At 37.6% G+C, this 21,540-nt stretch overlaps 3 protein-coding genes across 5 annotated transcripts; 1 reads left to right on the forward strand and 2 right to left on the reverse strand.

Annotated features, from left to right (window-relative positions):
* Nucleotides 1–961: 961 nt before the first annotated feature.
* Nucleotides 962–3,558, reverse strand: LOC116299919 (repulsive guidance molecule B). The gene is made up of 2 exons (XM_031708636.1): nt 2,444–3,558; nt 962–2,039 (listed from the first exon to the last, which is right to left on the reverse strand). The coding sequence occupies exons 1-2, from the start codon at nt 3,038–3,040 to the stop codon at nt 1,341–1,343; spliced, it is 1,296 nt and encodes a 431-aa protein (XP_031564496.1). The 5' UTR covers nt 3,041–3,558; the 3' UTR covers nt 962–1,340.
* A 403-nt stretch (nt 3,559–3,961) lies between these two features.
* On the forward strand, nt 3,962–20,966 carry LOC116299921 (alpha-N-acetylgalactosaminidase). 3 transcript variants are annotated; one of them, XM_031708640.2, is made up of 14 exons: nt 3,962–4,910; nt 16,424–16,493; nt 16,947–17,028; nt 17,142–17,234; nt 17,320–17,356; nt 17,568–17,632; nt 17,819–17,986; nt 18,293–18,352; nt 18,517–18,618; nt 19,103–19,177; nt 19,703–19,767; nt 19,937–19,994; nt 20,089–20,199; nt 20,586–20,966. In XM_031708640.2, the coding sequence occupies exons 2-14, from the start codon at nt 16,432–16,434 to the stop codon at nt 20,718–20,720; spliced, it is 1,113 nt and encodes a 370-aa protein (XP_031564500.1). In that variant the 5' UTR covers nt 3,962–4,910; nt 16,424–16,431; the 3' UTR covers nt 20,721–20,966. The 3 variants fall into 3 exon arrangements, with proteins under 3 accessions (XP_031564500.1, XP_031564499.1, XP_031564498.1); XM_031708639.2 differs by lacking the exon at nt 3,962–4,910 and adding an exon at nt 12,093–12,287; XM_031708638.2 differs by lacking the exon at nt 3,962–4,910 and adding an exon at nt 15,892–16,021.
* LOC116299917 (uncharacterized) lies at nt 10,902–15,713 on the reverse strand. The gene is made up of 8 exons (XM_031708634.2): nt 15,483–15,713; nt 15,113–15,187; nt 14,895–15,035; nt 14,078–14,218; nt 13,729–13,803; nt 12,622–13,547; nt 11,941–12,097; nt 10,902–11,597 (listed from the first exon to the last, which is right to left on the reverse strand). Exons 1-8 carry the CDS (start codon nt 15,711–15,713, stop codon nt 11,478–11,480), a joined length of 1,866 nt encoding a protein of 621 aa, XP_031564494.1. The 3' UTR covers nt 10,902–11,477.
* Nucleotides 20,967–21,540: the final 574 nt, after the last annotated feature.

Genomic DNA, 21,540 nt, shown 5'->3' on the forward strand with positions numbered 1-21,540 from the left:
CATCTTATTTTGGAACCGAAACTCGATGAATTTCCAGATACATCTTATCTATCTTACGATCTTGTCACATTTTGATTACCGCCTTGCCTTATTGATGTTAACCTGCGCGTAAACAGGAATAGTGATAACGTATATTGACCGCATTGGAAGGCAGAAGTGAGAGAACCGCAATACGGGTAGTTTTACTTGGTTATTGGAGGAACGAGTTGTTCTTTCGCGTGGACCGGTCATCAGACGACCGCATATTTCGCTTGCTAATTAATACCAAAGTCTTGTCGATTCTCGAGTGACCTAACCACAAGAATAACGCAATGCGATAGACTATATTGAAGTCACTCGGAGATCAATACAGTGACACTTCAAGTCAACACTAAATGTGTTCGACTCGATCAACTACAGCAGATTTGTTTGCTCTACTCAAACCTAAAATATGTTTCGCAATAAACAAATGCAAAGCTTATTTTCAGCACCCCGTCGTGAGTACAGCTTTATCATGATTCACTTTTCGTTTTAAACCTTGAATGAACTCCAGATATATCTGTCAAAAATATCCTGTCTTTGAGTCCCCTGGTTTATAAAGGCTTTCCGCAAGAATTCAGATTCAATTTTGAACCTAGGTCATTGTAATCTAAGCTATACTACACCGTAATCAATCTTGATCTTGTTCAGCGCTAGCTCTCCACTCAAAGCAATGATTGAGTAGAGTATAATTCAGGTTCGCTCAATCTTCCGTACCTCACGAGCATCGTATTTCGATTAAGATAACCCAAGTGTCGTTATTAAAGACCACCAGAAAGGGCAATCAGTATTGGAGATTGAATCAATTAGTTGCTTGGCGTTCATCAAGAATAAAAACAATCCAAGGGGCATGCACAGAAAATGAAGAATTAATCCCGCAATAAATACGTAGAGAACACTAAATACTAGTTTCACCAAATCCCACATTAACATTAAACACGAATGTAAACCATATTTTTTAATCTCGAAACAAGTGCATGAGTTTGTGCATTCAAATATTACTAGCCATAAATTAATTTTTTCTCAAAACAAACCAAATGAAGCTTGTTGACTTTGAAACTATTCAACCAGCCCGTTTTACTTTTTTTTCCAAAATATTTGCCGATAGAAATATAATGCAAAATCTTAGAGCAATTTTGCTTATAAATTCATTCTGCTCTCTGGTGGGATATTATTTACATATGTAGGACCTATTCAATCTTAAAATTCTTCATATCCTTATAGCTTTACTTTAAAAAAGAAAGCAAAATACGATTATATTTTCAATGTGGCCGAATGAGTGAACGATGTATGCGTTTGCAATTCAATGAATGTTTTAATTATTACAGAAAGCTGAGGAATAAAACTACGAGAATAAAGAGTGTTAAAGTAGCACTCGAATTAGCCGTTGGTACTCCGTTGTGTTTTGACTTAGTTCGTGTGTTCTCCCTCGACGTATTTGGATCTGTATCTAATGTAGCTTTGTAAGTTGTAAGATCCTTTACGGTCCCTGATGGATCCAGTTCAAACGCATCATCCAAAGCAGTCTCTGCAGCCAGAGTAAAGTTTCGATCTCCTGTTGTAAGAAGATCAAACACGCAAGAGTCTAAATAGAAACCCTTTAATTTTGAATCTTCACAATTTTGCTTTGCTTCTCTACGAGTTATTGTTCTCTTTGGAAAAGCTTTGGCGAGTTGTGCTTCCGTATAAGATAAGAGTTCTCTGTAATCAATAATTTCTCTTTTAGGGCATCCACCAACACAAAGTCCTTTCGTATGTCGTGAATTGGCAATCTGTTGTGGCATTCTGATATGAAAGGTCAAGAATTGACCAACTTTACGAACTAGAATGTCAGTTCCAATATGACAAAGTTTAATTTGAATTAAAGAGTCTTTAATAAGTTCCATAACTTGGACTTTACAACTTGAAGTGCCCGTAGATGTCGAGCCATCACGAAACTCAACCGGCAATACTCCGGACTTCGCTTGATATGCTTTCTGCTCCACACAGCTCTCGACGTCTTGTTTGACGATAATAGTGATCTAAACGTGAAATATAAAAGACGTGTGAGTAATGACAATCGAGTGATGATACTGAATTTGTTTCGTTATTTTGAAGCAAATATTGTCATTTTATCTATTAGTATGGTTTGAATATGCAACAACACTTAAACTAGGGTTAAAATAAATGGCTTACTACGAAGCGATCCAATATAGTTAACCATGAAATTAACATACATAACAGACATGTCAGTACTAATACTAGTTTTACTATCTATCGAAAGCACTTCCAAGAAAGCGAACCTAAAACCTAGAAAACAGTGTGATATATTCACCAATATGCAAGGAAGGTCTTCGCTGCGTGATATCGATTCATTATGCAGATCTAAGTGTTGTTTGTTCACGAGTAAGTTTCTTGAATGAAATTGAAAAGGGTCTTTCCTTACCTTGTTGGTTGCTGTGGCGCTGAATCCGTCAACCAAACGAACATTAGTCACTTGAACTACTATAAATTCATTGTCAATGAGTGGCCAGGCTCCCTCAACAACACAAGTTTGCTTCGAATTATAGAACGTTCTCAAATGGGGGTCTCCAAATAATCCACAGTACCGCTTCTCAATAGAGCTAACGTTACTAAACCTGTTTCCATGATTCGTAGCCTTGCACCGTGGCTTACTGGTAGGCTTCGGATCCAGAGGAATTATTTTCGCCACATTATTGAATAGCTTTAGAATTTCGGCTTCACTCTTTGGTAAAGTTATATTCTTACACTTTTCCCTCATGAGGACGGGTATTAATGATTTGACTGTATGATAATAAATAACTGCTCGACACGATGACTTTCTGCGATCTAAACATTTCTGGTATAAAGTCAGTGAGGCACACATTTTTAACTTGCTGTTTCTTGCTTGTTCCATACGAGATTCGTAAGGCCCGGTGCATTTAAGTTGCACATTGCAATCAGAACCGGATGAGCTTGGAAATCCGCTAGTGGATGTAGACCAAGCTATAGTCAGTAGCACAAATATAATATATGAGTACATGTTAGACCAATATGGACATGTTGACGAGTCTGAGTTCGACGTCTACGACTTCACGCTAACCATCCAGAGAGTCATGACAGGAATCCAAACATAAGTACAGATAGTTGAATGATGTTGTATTCTTTTGTTGTTCCATGCAGGAAATATATCCCATCGAGGTAGTTCTACCGCCAAAGTCCAAATTTGAAGTGCGAAGCTTGCACGGTGACACTACTCAGTGAAGCGGGTATCGAGCCAATTCATCTATCAATCACTTTCGTGACAGATACAACAGCACTGATTAACAAAGCTGTCTTTCGCCGCTTGCCCGCCTATTTTGACCTTATCTTGGAACACATCGATGTAGTGAGTGGGTCTCCGAACTAGTCTGGTACCGTAAAACTAGTACACATATGATAGAAAGAAGCGACGAGCAAACTAACCAGTGGCTTTATGGGACGCAGTCTTCTTATATAGACTCAAGGCATTTGTGCGCAACCCCCTGTCGTGGCTACTGTCACCGACCTACAGCTGTCATCTAAATTAAATAGCTTTTCTCTTCTTTGTTTTGATTGGCTGTCAGCGCGGTCTTTTATTGCCCAAGGCTATTGTAGTGCTGCGGCCCAAAAGCGCCAATCATAATCGCCTCAGTAGCATAAATTTTTGCATAATTGTTCAAGTAGTCATTTCACCTTACCCGCTTAGGTGTAGTTGGCTTGTGATTGGAGGGATCGACAAAAACTAACCCTATGGTACTTGGTATATCCAACTGTTAGATCACAGCACCTTGTCACGGAAAAAACACCCCCAAGTTCTTCAATCCCGGCCCTCGCATGAAATGCCAGCTAAATCGTTTGCAATGACTCAAAGTATTGGATTTATTATACATTTAATATCAAACATGGAATGAACGAAGCTACAGGATTCTTTCTACCAGACATCTATATGATATCCAAAACACTTCGACTCTCTATTCTTCTAACCGGCTATGCTTCGACAAGACAAATTCTTTTAGTCTTTTATGAATCATTTGTTTCTTCCCATGCGATAGATTCTGGTATATTCGCTGTGAATAGATTAACAAAAGTTTGTATTTTTTTAATAGATGATGTTTGTCACGTTTTTATTTTGTAGTCAAAGAAACCTGCTGGTTTGTGGTCGGCTACGCATGCTCACGCTGTGCTACACACAGTTATTTCAGTACTTAAAAAAATCATCCAAATAAATGAATGGTATTCCGGTGCTCAGCGAGACCTCTTTTCCTACTGGGCCTATTTCCAACAAAGGTTTTCAAAACGTGTCCAATGAGAAGGGTTTCTTTAAGCACACCTCGTATATTGAGCTCCCATCCCGCTGTTTCGACTTCGGCTTTCGTCCCTCATCATGGTTCTTCCTATTAGACTTGGGCAATCGGCCCAATTTGTTTTCTAACAGTTTTTATTGATGGAGGTTTGTCTGTATTTAATGTCGTAATGGAATTCGAAATCGCTAGTTTTCGCGGAATACCGATTGTGTTAGTCAGACATGTGTTAGTTAAAATGCAGATTCGAAGAGCGTTTTGAACATCGCCCGCTGGGCCACTTTTCATCCTATCTATAGCAAGATGAATTTTTTAGAAACATCGCTCCACGGTAGAATTAAGAAGGAATTCTTGATGCCATGCAAGTGTCTTGTAGCGTAATTCATGGAAACAGCTTGATAGGCTGTTTGAAATTCAAGAACAAAATTAAAAATCGACGGGAGCCTAGGACTTGGTAGATTAGATAGCTTGCTACTCAGGATGTATTGGATTCGCCTCGACCAAAAAAGGAGTCTGTCTGTGAGCTCAAACTGTGTTGGTTCGTTGAAGGCCACCGAGTAAACTGTCTTCTCAAACTATCTGGTAGAGAAGGTTAGCTAAAAAACAACAACGTTTTAGGCTTGATTGGGAGAAGATTGGTTGGTAGATTATGAAAGATAGGCCCTAAAGCACACAGTTGGCTTCTCGTTTAGTGTTAATAAGTTCTTTAAAATTTAAGGCAAGTTTAACTCGAGGGAACGGGGACAGACTCGGCTTGACTCAAACTGCCGGTAGTCTCTGTTATTGACTCTCTTGATTTGCGCTCATGCGAACTTGAAGGTACTTTATCGCTAAGCCAAAAAATCCGCCCTTACTTTTATTATTTTTTGATACAAAGTTCCGTCGTTTTACCATCATTCTTTCATTTCCATTCGACATTCATCGTCTTCATTCTTTTATTAGTTTGCAAAAATCAATAAACTGTGGACTATTAAGTTAATTCTTGGTATATTGGCTGGCTTCGGTAAAGAGAGGTATTGGTGATCAAATCATCTGAAAGCTTCTTATGTGTTTATATTCGTATCTCTCAGACGCTTTAATGAGCCTAGCTCCTACTGGGACAATCACCTTCGCTTTCACTATTCAATAATCTTATTGATGAAAAAACCTCTTCTCTTCGACCACCAATGCTATCCCAACGCGTTGGTTTACCGGACTGTTTGACAATCGTTTCGCTGGAGAATATGAAATGACTCATTCCAAAGCTACTTGATTACCAAATATAATGATTGCAGGTATCGTGCAATGAATAAACCAAGTAATGAGTGGTGAAAATGAATCGAGGTTTTGCCGATTTAAGAAGAATGTGTTGAGGTAATTACCCAACGCATAGCGGCAAATAGCTTCGATAGGGGCAAGGAAGAGAGTGGTTTCGTGTGAAAAGAAAATTTCTAAGGAATATTTTTTTCTTTTGGTGTCATAGCAGATGTAATCTCTGTTGGAGCTGTTTGTGGTTTTTTTCGGGCTCAGTCAGGCCTCTAATTTTTACCAACTCGGAGCTGTATACTTACTGGTGGCCTACGGAAACAATCCAGGCTTTATTCATTCCCTTGGAAGCACAGCTTAATAAGCCGGTCAGTCAGTTGAGCAGAGGGCATTGAAACATTTATAGCTTGCAATCAAGTGCGTCATCAGCTCTTTCATTGGCATAAACACGTACTATTCCACTGTGGAAAGTCAAGATAATGTTGTTTTATTTTTAGATTGTACGTCTTGCAGTCAATGAATACTTAAGCATTAACTACATCATTGATTCCAAGCTATTCTACGAAATTAAAGAATTCCTAAGGTTCGTCTTGGAGTCTGGATTGATTTATTCTGACAAAGAAGATGAAGACTGTAACTGAAAATGTTACAACCTGATCAGTTAGGGAAAAAAATACTTATTCTCGTAAAAATGAGCTCCAAATTTAAGTTTATCTAGAAATAAGTCCCGGAGTCCAAAACATACGAGAAAACTTTGCTTCTTTTCATCTTTCTCCCCGTTAATACACGATTCTCAGCCGTTATTATAACCTGCGTTTAGCCTCGGTAAGGTTCACTCTGTACTAGCCGGTGTTACTGAATGCTTGCTTTGACACGAGTAACCAAGTATTTTTAATAGCTTTCTACCAGTCTGTACTGCCTGAGGGCACGTAACGATGTAGTAAATCGGCCTATAATGTACATAGAACAATATATACGGTATTACATCGTATAGGTTACTGACCGAAGGAGTTTTATCTTCTGTAGAAAATAGATAACCATTTTGAAGCCCTATGTCAATGGTTACAACTAAGTTATTTGAAATTGCGATTCAAGTGGCTTAGGTTATCAATACGGCTTAACAAGCATAATCTCACGATGACTTCTTGAATATTGTTGGATCATAATTACTAGACATCAGGGTCGAACTCATAAAATCTACAAGAATACAGTTTAGCATCGTACTCGTCTTTACCTTTCACTGTTGAACCAGCAACCCGTTAGTCGTTAGCCAACCCTCGGGTTTTTTGTTAGTCTTTAGACAAAGGCTATTACCACGAAACAATTAGATAGATAGCAAAGCTGATCTACGAGAGTAAAATAGGGAGGATATGCCCCAAGGCTGCTATGGACGAAAGATATTAAAATTAAACTAGTCCCGTGTAGAGTTTTTTACCTGAATATAAAATTCATTGTACAATATTCAGAGGATTATTGATTATTATGACATTATTTTAAAACAGGCTTTTAAAATAATACAGAAAGCAATAAAATTGAAGGAAGTAAAGGAAAGAAAATAAAGGAAAGGAAAGATTGAACAGGAATGTTATTTTTTTAATACTTTTGACCGCAAACTTCTTGGCCAAACTAAACACAATAAAGGTACATAAGAACAAACATTTTTGTGATATCCACGTAAGATTGCCATAGCAAAGATAAACAAGTAAATATGAATAATGACTAATAGGTATTTTTACATCTAATAAACATTCACTTGTAAAGTTATCAAATTCAAATTATAAAAGCGAAACGTTCTTGTTAAAATGGCCGCCGTGTGCTCGCTTTGTTTCCCTCAGTTTTGGTTGTCATTACCATCGAACCAATAAGAGGAATGCATATAACATTCTATAGGATATTAGTACTAATCTAGTCAAAATAATTCTGAATCTAAGTAAACTAGTTGAAGTCTACAACTCTCGCACTCAAAAACCTTATTCATTGCCAGCGACGTCAGTCAAACTCAACCTTTACAAATCATCTTCTTAAAGGCGTTAGAAATTACTTTCAGGAGTCAAATAAACATTTTCTTTCAGAAATATACTAAAAATAACACGAATATTAGTTCTGTTTGACTGTGAAAGTTTTAATTTCGAGTTTCGCCCCAGGCTATTGCTAAACAAAACTGCTTGCCAAAACACGGCTCTGCAGTTTACAAAACAATGTCGAGTTAAATTTTTCTTGACGTTTTTTTTTTAATTTACCATTGGCGACTTTCGATTTGTTTGCTTTCTAGATTGAACAATCACCGCGTGCGAGACGGCTTTGAATTTTAGCAGCTAACTTGTTAAAGACGGAGTTTAAATGACTTTCCGCAACTGGAGGTTGGTTTAGACGTGATGTTGATAATGCACTGCAAAAAGACCACGTATTTGACTTATGTTAGAAAATGAATAGCTTTTTATTATTTACAACTGAATTCTTGAGAATTGCATACAGCATTTCCTAGATTTTATTAGTAGGTAAATCCAAAGAAAAACAGAAAAAGATGAGGCTGCTAAAAAACATTAAATATCAATAACAACTAAATAATTAAAACAAAAGAAGAAAAAGAAAAACCGCCAACTCAACATCGAATGGAAACAGTCAATCAAAAAAAAAAAAAAAAAAAAAGAGGCAAACTGGAAAACCTTTCTTAACAAACGAGTTCAAATACCGAACGCTCTTCCGAGGCCAATGTCAATCGCGATAGAAGCTAATCGCGATATAAAGTGAATACCATATCGTGTAGATATAAACAAACACGCAATACAGATGGACATCTATACTTCCAGTTTATCTGAACTGCAATCTTGTTCATCGTTTAAAGCTATTAAAATCTTCTGTCAAAGGATTCAATCGGCAGATCTAAAGAATGAAACCGACCCAAAATTAAGAGACGTTCTAGTGGAATTTGAGATCCTAAAGCGCGCATCACCAAGGAGGAGATAAGAGAACTCCTTGATAATTTATATATAATCTGCTTTACCTAGCATATTGGACACCCAGAGATCGTTATAGACACTATGCACAGCTGCAGGAAGCGTTACACTAAACGACAGAGTTAGAAAGTTCTACCATAATAAGAAAAGTCGTAGATAAATTGCGAGAAGAATTAATCAGAAAACGGAAATAAACGAAAGGAAAAAATAGGATAAATATCACAAATATAAGTTATGTGTTTTTGAGAACCTTTCTTATTTAATGGAAACGGTTTGCAGTTTAGTCGGGGCGGTATTTCTTAATTATTATCCTCGGAGTTTTTTTCTTGTGTTTATCGTGTTATATCTTGTTCCTTTTGCAGTTTTTCTCTGATTTTCCTGCAGCATTTCGTTTGTCTTTCCTTGCTTTTTTCCGCCTTTATTTCATTTATAGTGTTTTTGCCGTTTTTAATAAGGAATCTATCCTATCTATTCTATCTTCACTAACAAGACAAGAATCGTTTTAGAAGCACATTCGATCCATATGGAAACCATATTGATTAGATAAGACAGCAAAAAATACTAAGTGCAGTTTATATCGATCTATAGAGAACCAAAGGGACTAGTAAACAAGGACGAACCGTCATCAAAATAGACAAAACTTCCGATATTGTTTTTAGAATAAAATTCACAGCACCAAAGGAAAGAGATCAAATAAATAAAATGATAACATAAAAATGGGAGCATTATATTATAAAGCAAATATTTTCCATAATGCTTGGCTGACAGGTGTATCAGTTATATTTTAGCGCATAACATCCAGTTAGCTTTTAGCTACAAGTAGTTCCCTCACCCACAGAGAGACGTTAGCCAATAGAATCACCACATTGTAGTGACGTAATACCATTAGAAGGACCCCTAGAGAGAGTGTAGTTATGCCCCCTACTGAAAAGGTACCTTTGTTTGGTATCTTGTGAAAGGAAAGCTAAAAACACCGCTGCACAGTTAGTGACATTGACTTGAAAAATGTCCTAATTCAATATATGCTTCACAATGGTGGTTAAGGAATAATTCATGACCTAAGTATTTCTTACGACAATGGTTTGTAAAAATTCATTGTTAGTATTGATAATCTAGTATTTATTAGTTTTCATTTTGTCAGAAAAAAGTTTAATTGCCTTCCAAGTTAATTGAGATTATTTTTCAATAGAGCTGATGTCAGTTTAGGCTACTCTCTGCTTCTTTGTTTCCCTTCTATTTATTCTTTCTTTTCTCTCCATATTTATAATTTTATTCTTGATGAAACAAGAACGAAATACAGTGACAAACCACACGTACGAAATCCTTGGTACGTAACTTTTATAGGCCGACTTTTCTAGTTTGTAAGACGTTTTTTGTTCCCCAGGACACAGCCATTTATTTATGTTCTCTACTTTTGCTATACGGAAGTACCGCCCCATTCATTTTGCTCGATCGCTTATGTTACAGCCGCTGTTTACTCTGATCGTATAAAGAACCGTACATCGTAAGTAAAGTGATGTTTTGACGCCGCGATTGTATCAAATTGTTTACTTTTTGATTCCGTTGTCGATAGCGATAAAAAGTCTATTAAAGCTCGATTATTGAAAACGCAAGAAGTTGGAACGATATCGACAATATCAACTAAACCCCTCGAACATCCCATAGATCTGTGAAAACAACTCTTGCGAGGGATAGAAACTTTCACTCCCAACTAAATACAACACAATATATATAGCTAGTCTCGCGATTGACTGAGAATAGCTAATATAATCTGTACTGATAATATTTCAACTCGAATAGTGCTTTGCTAGGTATGTTTACGGCACGTTAGCAATACTCCATGGTAACCAATGCGATATTCGCCGGTCTGTAACCTTGATAAGATATTTCGATCGACTTTTCTGTAAGGTGTGTCTTTAAGCGCAAAGCATCCCGGACAATCTTCAGAAATTACCATCCATTAAGTAAAACCAGTACAAGACAAACTCCAATTTGTTCAAGATCTCGAGAGTACTTCTCATGATATTGATTTTATTCATCGAACATTAATTCTGCATACCAGCCTTGAGTTAGACGAGCTAATTGATACTCGCTTCGTAAACAAGAAGTTATATGGGCTCTCGACTTATTCACCCGTGAAATCCGACCTTGACAGAACACGTACGAGGTTTTGTAACGATTAATCAGCTTCATACTCTGAACGTAAAGTACACATTAAGTCAAAAATAAGATCGAATGTTTAGAAAAACCCTTTAACTTTCAAAAACCCAAACAACGCGATAAGCTTTCTTGATAAAAGCGAAATTGAAAAAAGTGAAAAAGCGTCGCTATGTCTCCGTCGAAGGATGAGATAACAACAAATGGTAGAAAAAAACGAAAGTTATTGACGAAAAGCGTTTTTTATTACTGTAACGTGTGTATCGAGCAATTGGTCGGCGGCAAGAAGTCTACCCTGCCTTTCTATCAATATCCATCATCTACAACCTTTAGCATAATCATGTTTTTACTTGTACTGGTAAGACTACTGGTAAAGCAATACAAAGCTTTTAACTTGTTTGTTTTGGTACGGTAAGGCGTGCATGCGCACGTGTAGCTAACGCCCACTACCCGCCATTAACAGTCAGTCAAACATCCAGGAATAACTTGAATAGCATTTTATCATGTCTAATTCAATAAGAGGTCTGTAGGCTTATCGCAGATCGTTTTACTTCACTTGTTGGTTCTTGTCAAATGGATATATTGATCACGAGAGAAACGGCTACTCAAGTGCTCATTGATTGGGTGATATATATATATATAGAATCCTAAGTATTGATATTGTTAAGATTGATCTAAAAGGCCTTTGATACAATAGAAGAGGCAGATAATGAGTAGATCGGCATTCCACTCAAATAAATTCCTATTATTTACAGGGGTTGGGGTACCTGTGGTGAAGTACGGCACAGGCATCCCAGAATCAAGAGGATTTCTTTTTCAGTTTAGGTGCAATGAAGCTCCTCATGAATGCGGAAAGTGACGGTGGCATGGTTCCGTTGGGTTTGTTTCCTCGAGACATGGTGGAGTTCATAAAGGATTCCTACGAATACAAGAATGTAGGGTTATACATCATGAACCAACGAACTGAATGACCCCTTCCTTGATGACTAACCCCTCTCTCCCCAGGGTTATCATCATAAATGACTAACCCCTCCCTCCCCAGGGTTATCATAGATGACTGACCCCTCCCTCCCCAGGGTTATCATAAATGACTAACCCCTCCCTCCCCAGGGTTATCATCATAAACAACTGACCCCTCCCTCCCTAGGGTTATCATCATAAACAACTGACCCCTCCCTCCCCAGGAGTATCAACAACTGACCCATCCCTCCCCAGGAGTATCATCATGAAAGGATGACCCCCCTCTATTATCAAGTTTTTACCTGTACAGGCAAGATGGACACCATGAGTGAAGTGTCTTTCGTATTGTACAACGTCCTTTGTCGCTTCGTTCCGTTTAGTATACTAGACATCTCGGCGATACTCGACTGTCGTGTCCTGTCACCCATTGATGGCTGGGTTGAGGGGTATTTGGTCTTACTATAATATGGAAAGAAAGTAATAAAATAAAGTTATACTAATAAGATATTAATATCGACACGTGGTGGATCATAGAACTGTTCAGTAGGATATCAGTCTTGTTGGCGTCTCTACTGACTGTGTCGCGGTAGGACCAGCACGTTATGGGTCATCCTTCCGTCATCGTCTGTCTGTACCCTAGACTATCCACGTAAGTCAATACTAATCTCGCAGCAGTTAGTGACTTTATAATAGGATTTATGGCCCGGGATACAGTAACTGTTTAATCCATCCCTTCCGGCATGTTTCCTTTTCTTTGCCTATTTCTATCTAGTAGCTTGAAATAATCCCTGCTAGTAATACAGATTAACATACCTTCTTCATCGTATACATGAACAATTTTTTAACTACCACGTTTAACCCATTTGTTAGACTGTATGTGCCTGTGCAAAACAGGGCGCTCCTATGACGTCTGATTATGAGACGACACGGTCATACAATATTCAATAATGTTATCAATGAAACAAGTGTCTGAATAAACTCACCTCATGCCATTGGCGGTAACAGGCTTTGTGCCTCCATTTTTATCCTTCAAGATGTTTTCCTTCTTCTTTCGTTCAGATGTTTTTCGTTGCTTGTCAGAATTGCTTGATGTCTCGGTCTTGTCTCTAACACTAGGTTTCTTCTGCTGACCATTATCACCCGGCGCGTCGCGACTGTCTTTTTCTTCTACTTCCTTATCCTCCACTGAACCTTTGTTTTTACAACTTGACTTGGTTTTCTTCGCATTTGATTCATCTATTTTACAAGGTTCCTTGGTACATTTTCTCTTACGCACTCTTTTTACGGTTTGATTAGAAGATTCTTTGTCCGGTGCTTGGTGTCCAGTCGATTGGTTCTCCGTTACGCCGGTAGGTAAATTTTCCTGTGCTCCTGTACGTGAGTTAGACTTCGCACCGGTAGGTGTATCCTTCTCTGTGTCCGTAGCTACCTCCACGTTCATCTCGGTAGGTACATCGTCGTGTGTCTCAGAAGACACGTTTTCCTGTGGTCCGGTAGAGACATCCCCGCGTACATGACCATTGTGCTCCTCATCATTTCCTGTTCCATCTTCGTTATCTGAAGTTTTCTTCTGTTTACTTTGGACGTTTTTTCGTGAATTTCTCGTTCGTTTTTGTGTTTGTTTCTTTAGACCTCCATTAGTTTCTGCTTTGCTGTCATGTCTGTTTTTCTTTAGTTGCTTGTCAGACTGTTGGCCTCTTTCACCATCAGTTGCTTGTTCTAAAGATTCCAAATCCTTACAGCTATCATGTACGCTCTTTCTTATTGCTTTGCTTTGTTTCTTGGGAACTATCTCGCCTTCTTTGTCACAATCAGTTAGTATTTCTGCTTGGATACCTATGGTGGCACATTCTGTTTCCACCATCACAGCCTTGTTTGCCATCTTCTTCTGTGTTTGTGTTGCTTTAGTCTTTTATTAAAAAAACCAAAAAAATATCATCAAAGATTGTACTTCACGCCTGAGGTTACAATCACACAGATTCTATGATTCATGCAAACTTCCTTACAGGGGCAGTCAGAGGTATAATAATATATCTACTATTCTATTAAATAGACACCCAATAAATGTTAAATGGAAGCAGAATTTGTACCTTGGAAACAATAGTCTTGTTTGCTAATTCTCTCTGAACATCATCTACCTCTTGGACTGCCTTGGCATGTCTCTCCTATGATAGAGATAACAGATATCTTTTTAATGCAGACCACATGCCATTCTCTTGAGAATACGATTCTTTTTTTGAGTTCTAAACATGTTCATGTGTCTTGTCATGTCATTTGCAACCATTAAACAAAGAAATGATACTCTAGGGGATGACATGCTTTTAAATTGGAAAACATTAAATCCAACCTAAAGAGGTCTACACATATAATGTAATTTTTTGTAAACATACAAACAAGTAGGTAAAAAAAGAAATAAAGCAACAAACAGCAAACACCTACTTTCCATGTCTGGAGTTCTTTATTTAGATTTTCTATTTTGCCATTTGCCTCTTTTTCTTGTTGTTTGGATTTCTCATCTGCTTCTTGTTTCAGGTTCTTCTCCATTTCTCTCATTTCCAATTCTAACTTTTCTTTCATATTCTACAAAACATTCATTCATTAGGTCAAGTAACATGGTACAGTCAAGGGCGGATCCAGCCAAAATTTTAGGCGGGGGGGGCTAATTGAGTTTCTTCCATTTCTATTTCTTCAGTTTTGTTTTGTTTTTTTTTTCTGCTGAAGGGGGGGGGGGGTCTTCAGCCCACCCTTTGCCCCCCCCCCCCTGGCATATGTTTTTTCTTTCGATAATACCCTTCCTGCTACTACACTAGTATCAATCCTCTAGGGCCTTCTACTATCTTTAAAATGTGTATAGGAATTGAAGGCATGGGTTGGATACACTGCTAATGTGCTGCCTCTCACCAATGCAGATGGGATGCAATAACCTGGCTAGGTGTTGTATTGGAGTAGAGCTGCTTGTCAGTTCTCTCCTGTGTTTCAAGGATTTTTGTCTGCTTTTCCTCTCTCCATAAAAATCAACTCTTAAATTCAAATAGCAGATATCAGAGTTATACAATATTGCCTTTAAACAGTTGTTGCATTTGGGTCAGTTTGTATACATTTTATTGTATTAACTTCAATGCCACCTCTTGAAACAATAATTGTTTGAAGGAAATGGAGTGTAATTCTGATACTGCCTTTAATTTGCCATCAAGTGCTTTAGACATGCTCCTCTAGCTTCAAAGATTGGTTGATCATAATTTTCGATTCCTCGTACCTTCAATTTTTCTATTTCTTCGTTCAAACCATCTTTTTCTTTTTTGAATTTTTCTTGTTCTTTAACATGTCTTTCCTCCGCTTCTATTGTCAATCTTTCTTGCAGTCTTTCTTTCTCAATCTTACTTTTTTCTTTGACATTCTATAAACAAAGTACATAATGAAGTTAAAGACGCTATAAACAGTATTTGTTGTGAGCAAATCATTCATAGCTCATACCTCTAGGGATTCCTTCGTTTGACAAAGTGTCTCTTTAGATCCTTTCAGTTCTTTCTCCAAAGATTGTATTTGATCCTAGAAAAAGTTAATAACACAAACATAACAAGAGTGTTTTAAGCTAATAATGTTTTATCTTTGTTGTCTTTAGATCGTAAGATATCTTTTACAGTAACTGTTTAATAGACAATCCTTACAACATTTTTCGTTTCTAGGTTTCCCTAGATGTAAACAAAACTACGCATCCCAATTCTTTAAGATTTGATTTTGTGAATAAGGTGCTTTGAATATAAATATCTAGCAATCACGTCAATTATCGCTCTCTTACATCGGAATACTCGATATCTATAATGTAACTGGTCTTGTTGTTTACCTGTAGCAGTCGTTTATCTTCTCTACTCGTTTGGCTCAACTTCTCACAACTTCGAGATTCTCTGTGCAATTTTTCGTCCTTTATCAACAGATCGATGTCTGTTTTCCACTTTTCAAACATCAATCCATCTTGTTGAACAAGTAATTTCGAGTTCTCGTACTCTAATTCCAGTAATTTAAGCCCTGAAGGCCACCATTCTTCAGGAGTTTTCACTAATGAAAGTTCCGCCATTTTGGAAGATTATTTGAAATCCGCGGTTCAGTTGAAGCTTATTTCTATCCTTCCTCCTGATTGGTCAATCACAGATAAACCTCTGTTGATATTGAATTTTGATTGGTCGGAGCGCCGGTTCCCGTTGATTGGTCGTATCTATTGTATTCTGCGATTGGTCGTCAAATCGAAGGTTTGATCGAGCAAGTCTTCTGTCAAGATGGAATGTCCAAGATTTCTTTCTTTTCTAACTCTTTTCTCAGCAATAATTGTATGCATTCTTTCTGGTGTAAACTGCCTTGATAATGGCCTTGCATTGACACCTCCGAGTAAGTCTTATACGGTCTATACTCGCTGTACGTTACGGTAATCTCGATATAGTATCCTGATATAATGTCACATGACAAACATCATACATTCCATAAAAAACTTCGCGAAATACTTCTACATTTTGCCTTTAGAAATAATCGTCCAGCTAACTGTCAGATATATTAATTTAATATATCCTTTTATATTCACGTACTTCATGGTCTTCGATCGATTTATTGGTTAACTTAGGGGCACTGTTCATCGTTTCCATTTTTCTGATTGTGTATGAAAGGGGGGGGGGGGGGGGGGGGAGGGTTTGATCGAAAAGCATAATAGACTAGTATACAAATTGGTAAAAGTAGAGGAGTTTAAATTTATTCTAATACCTAGCGATTATTATTTTTAATCCTTCTTTCTTGTAGTGGGATGGATGCAATGGGAACGTTTTCGGTGTAACATTGATTGCGATAAAGATCCAGATAACTGCATCAGGTACCCAGTTAATGATGACTTAATAGACCGATCCAAGGTTAATGGATGCCATCTTGCCAAGTGTTCTTGGCCACTTATAGAATTTCAGGTCTTTAACATATGCGATCTTGCAGTCCAAAGATTGGGAAACTGCTTGTCATTTTCACAAAAACATGTGTGAGCATGTTTTGGCATAATGATGCGTTGGCCACTCGCTCGCCCCAATGCTTTTGCACCCCTGGCAAGATGGCATCCATTAACCTTGGATCACTCTATTGAATGACTTCTACATTGCTTATAGATCTGCTATCAGATATAGTAAGCATGGTGCATTGTGGTGTAGATTGAGTACCAACACCTTTGATTCACCATGCCTCGTATGGTGTTGCTTATACCCAATCTAGAACCCAATGCATCATGTTAAATGAACTCGGAAAAGGCTTATTCTAATGGTTAGAGTTATGTATTTTATAGTGAGAAGCTATTCATGGCTATGGCAGATCACATGGCTAATGATGGCTACAAAGATGCTGGTTATCAATATGTATCCATCGATGTAAGTTATTTGATATCATCTCTAAAAATGTAAAAAAAGAAAGATTTTGGATGTCTCTAGGCTGATGTATATGATGATAAATTAATATATATTCAATATTAATTGTTCTGCAGGACTGCTGGGCATCCCATAACCGTACATCTGATGGGCAGCTGCAGCCAGACCCCAAAAGGTTCCCTAATGGAATTCCTGCTCTAGCGAATTATGTTAGTTTCCTTATGTCAATCAAAACCTTATGCTCTTTATTATTCTTCACTCAATACTCTTTGTTAATTAATATCTATTTTGTAGATTCATTCTAAGGGATTAAAGTTTGGCATTTATGCAGGTAGGTACAAAGTACTATCACCATTATAAACATCACTATGGTTATTGTCATCACTATCAACATCATTGCCACCACCATCATCATCACCATGAACATTATCGTCACCATTATCATCATCATCATGCCAATAATTATCATCATCATCACCGCCACCATCATTGCTATCAATGTTATCATTATGTAATCATTATTTATTACTATTATTTATTAGATTATGGGACTCTGACCTGTGGTGGTTATCCTGGATCTATCAAGCACATTCAACAGGATATGAACGTAGGTATTTCATATTAAATAAATTATTTATTTAACCTTAGATCATCCCAAAGGTGGTTTTGGAGTACAAAATCGATATAGCATACACTTAACATATAAAAATCGATATTATTTTTCTTCAGCAAAATATTGGTTTTTTGAAAATATTATTTATCAATAAATTATTATTGATAATTATTTTTCCAGACATTTGCCAACTGGACAGTTGATTACCTTAAGCTTGATGGTTGCTATGCCGATCCTACCACATTTGACACAGGGTACCCAAAAGTTACAAAGGCATTAAATGACACAGGAAGACCAATAGTGTTTTCTTGTAGCTGGCCAGCCTATTTGGTTGGTAAAGGATTGGAGGTAATCATAAGATGTCTTTGATACCATTGAAAGCATCATCATAAAATGATTCAGTACTGCAGCAAACCATGCAAAATTATGACTGGCAATAGTGTATTGCATTCTTTTATGCTTAAGGCAACATATTTCGATGCAAAGCTCGCTGGTTTTACCAAATAAGGCAAATAATAAGCTTGTTTGGCAGCAAAAAGCCTGTGCATAGAAGTATGCAAAAATATTTAATGTGGTCATACTTTTGCATGTTGGGCTGTAATAATAATGATCATTTAATGATAGTAATAATTGTTCATTCCATGTATCTTCTAGCCAGACTACCAGTTAATAGCAAAGTACTGTAACCTATGGCGAAACTATGGTGACATTCAGGTAAACCTAGCCTTCCTTTTTCTTTCCCAACCAATAATGGCTGCCAGAGTCAACCTGCAATAAAAAATGAACCTTGATTGATTTGTCTCAAGGTCATCAGTGTTTAGTCGTAAATATCCTGTTACCATCTCCCTCCATATCTTTATCATTATTACTTTCTTTAGGATTCATGGGATAGTGTTACAAGTATTATAGATTACTATGCTAAAAAGCAAGATGTTCTTATCCCAGCAGCAGGACCTGGACATTGGAATGACCCAGATGAGGTAACGTTCTGTATTTACACCCACCACCCACCCACCCACCTATCTACATCCCTCCTGCCTGTCTATACATATATGTCTATGTCTGTCGATACCTAACCTGCCCACCTATTTAACATCCTACCTATCCAACCTTCACCACCTACCCTGCCTACCCACCTACCCATCCACCAACTACCCTGCCTACCCACCCATCTACCACCTACCCTGCCTACCCACCCATCCACCACCTACCCTGCCTACCCACCCATCCACCACCTACCCTACCTGCCTACCTACCTACCTAAAGATTGACATACCTACCCTCCACCCACCTACCAACTTACCTATCTATCAACCTATACACTCACCTACCCATGCTCTCATTTAGCAATGCACTCACCTACCCACCCAACTATCTTCCTACAAACAGGATATAAAAGACAAAAGATGTGAGACTTGTTTCAAAACCAGAATAAACCTAACAGATATTCAAATGTTTTTACAGCTGATCATTGGAGACTTTGGTTTGAGTGAAGATGAATCCAAAGCACAGTTTGCCATCTGGGCCATCATGGCTTCTGTAAGTAAAACCCTCGATAAGAACGACAAACTTTACTGTGCATTAACATCAAATATTACTTTAATTTTCATTCTTACCCAAACTCAATAGTTGTGTGTTGCACATTGAAATTTGTTACTGTTGCAAGTCAAACAATAAAAATGGTATTGCATGATGATTTTTGATTGATGGCTGCAAATAACTAAATGTCAGTGCTCACAGTTTGCAGTTACAAGTTTGTGCAATATTGACAACTGGTAATCCATAATTTATTAGGATTATATCAGAAAATCAGAAAATATTGATAGCATTCTTATAGAAGAAAACAGAGCTTTTATAAAGGGTATACTTTCTGGATTTCCTTTGAAACTCCCAGAGGGTAGAAAGGTGTAAAATCCCCACCCTCCCTCCCCATGGGGAAACTTGAGTCTCCAGGATGAAGAGTGGTCTGTGGATATTTTTGGAATATAAGATAATTTCGAATTTTATATCAAGATAAAATGTTTAAAAATAAAAATAAAATATTTTATGTGTATTCTATTTTAGCCCTTGATCATCTCAGCTGATCTACGGACTATTGCATCCTGGGCTAAAGAAATCCTACTTAACAGGTTAGACAGGTTTTTCTTGTTTGGTCTTTCCCTTGTGACAAACAACTTAGCAAGAGTACTAGATTTATGCCGATGTAGCCTAATGTGGGTAAACATGGATTTTGATTCTATTCATAGCTTTCCATGGAAAATACTAACGTTCAGTTTGTCGATGTCATTAATTTTACAGGGAAGTTATTGCTGTTAATCAAGACAAACTGGGCATCCAAGGAAGACAGCTGACTAAGGTTTGTTCATCACTTCTCATTCCTATTCGCATGGGTCACATTTCATTCCCATTTTTCCTGCTATTCATTTTTCTAATGTCAATCTTTTTTATAGAGTAATAATGAAGAAATCTGGGCCAAGAAGCTGTCTGACGGCACTGTTGCTGTCGTGTTGTTCAGTCGCCGTACTGATCAGCCTGTTGATATGGAAGCACCGTTCAAACTGGTAAGTGATAGGGTACTAGGGTTACAATGATGGGTTGCTAACCCTAACCCTAACCCTAACCCTAACCCTAACCTTTTATGTTGACATGGCTTAGTGACTATATCAAAAGTACGAAGTTCTGAGTTAGACATGTGCGCACATGATGTGACAGAGAATATGTCACCGTGCACCCCCTCCCCTCCCTGTCATATCACCGTTGACATGTGCAACAGGGGTGAACAAAACTCAACCCACATATGTGGTTTACCCGGGACGAATGCGCGACCCCAGGCTTGAACAACACAGCCGTGAGATACAGCGCCGCATCATCCCATGCCGCCTAAACAAGACCCAAAATATCCGACTGCAGGCTTAACTATAACAGCGCTTCTTATTCTTGTCTGTAGGTTGGTATTCAGTCTTCTAAAGCCAGTGTACGAGACCTTTACCTTCATGAAGATCTTGGTGTGTTTGAGAATTCCTTCAGTGCTAAAGTCAACCCCAGTGGGGTAGTGATGGTCAAAATGACACCGGTATCATAAAGAGCAACGATAGCATCAGTAATTATTCCTTAAATTACGAAGCCGCTACATATTTGTTGATAAATCAGAATACATCAAATTGGAATATTATAAAACATGAATGTCATAACATAAAACCAATAAAAAACTGAAATTTAATTGCTAAAGGAAAGCTCAAAAGCCTAGACGTTTTATTTTCGAAGGTAAAAAGTTTTTATGCGATTTCTTCACTTTTTTAGTACAAAATATTAAAAAATATTTGTTAAATCGTCGTTTCTCTGTTTTTCTGTGTAGTATAAGGCTCCGTCCACACGTATCCGGATCTTTTTGAAAAAGGATTTTTTTCTTTTCTGATTGGCCTTCCGTCCACACGTATCTGATGAATACGCCACTTGAAAACACACAGCTTTTCGTAAACGGGACTATCCGGATACGCCGTGTGAACAGGGCCTAACTAGTTATCTTTTCCTGCTTGGCCGGCTATTATTTGCTACAGCGATGTTTAATATCTAAAACTCATCCAAAATATCCATCAACCTTGAATAAATCATCTAAATATTCTCTCTCGTTATCTTCGCTACTTTTACTTTTTAAATCAAAGTCGGTTTAAAATGCTACATTTGTTAACAGTAACTGTTAGAGCTAACTGGCTCGTTAACCCCTTTATGGTTATTTCAGCTAGCTCTTACCAAATTAAGCTTATTATTATTAATATATATATTGATTATTCTGTTGTAAATTAAGGTACCAACTATTTTCATTGTCAATCTAACTGAATTTCATTATACCATCAAAATAAACGGTGTTATAAACGTGGGGCAACACGTTGAACCAGCTAGCC

The sequence above is a fragment of the Actinia tenebrosa genome, unplaced genomic scaffold, assembly GCF_029948245.1.
Source record: "Actinia tenebrosa isolate PJP-AT-01 unplaced genomic scaffold, QUT_ActTen_1.0 PGA_scaffold0__85_contigs__length_37466705, whole genome shotgun sequence".
In the NCBI taxonomy this organism is placed as follows: domain Eukaryota; kingdom Metazoa; phylum Cnidaria; class Anthozoa; order Actiniaria; family Actiniidae; genus Actinia; species Actinia tenebrosa.

Bases quoted from the DNA above. Each gene is read 5' to 3' on its own strand.
- LOC116299919 (XM_031708636.1), bottom strand. From the start codon at position 3,040: ATGTACTCATATATTATATTTGTGCTACTGACTATAGCTTGGTCTACA. The intron at 2,040-2,443 runs GTAAGGAAAGAC...TTTCACGTTTAG, and splicing joins GCGCCACAGCAACCAACAAG to ATCACTATTATCGTCAAACA.
- LOC116299917 (XM_031708634.2), bottom strand. From the start codon at position 15,713: ATGGCGGAACTTTCATTAGTGAAAACTCCTGAAGAATGGTGGCCTTCA. The intron at 15,188-15,482 runs GTAAACAACAAG...AACTTTTTCTAG, and splicing joins AAGATAAACGACTGCTACAG to GATCAAATACAATCTTTGGA. The intron at 14,219-14,894 runs GTACGAGGAATC...AATGTTTTGTAG, and splicing joins AAGAAATAGAAAAATTGAAG to AATATGAAAGAAAAGTTAGA.
- LOC116299921 (XM_031708638.2), top strand. From the start codon at position 15,913: ATGGAATGTCCAAGATTTCTTTCTTTTCTAACTCTTTTCTCAGCAATA. The intron at 16,022-16,423 runs GTAAGTCTTATA...TCTTTCTTGTAG, and splicing joins CCTTGCATTGACACCTCCGA to TGGGATGGATGCAATGGGAA. The intron at 18,619-19,102 runs GTAACGTTCTGT...ATGTTTTTACAG, and splicing joins ATTGGAATGACCCAGATGAG to CTGATCATTGGAGACTTTGG.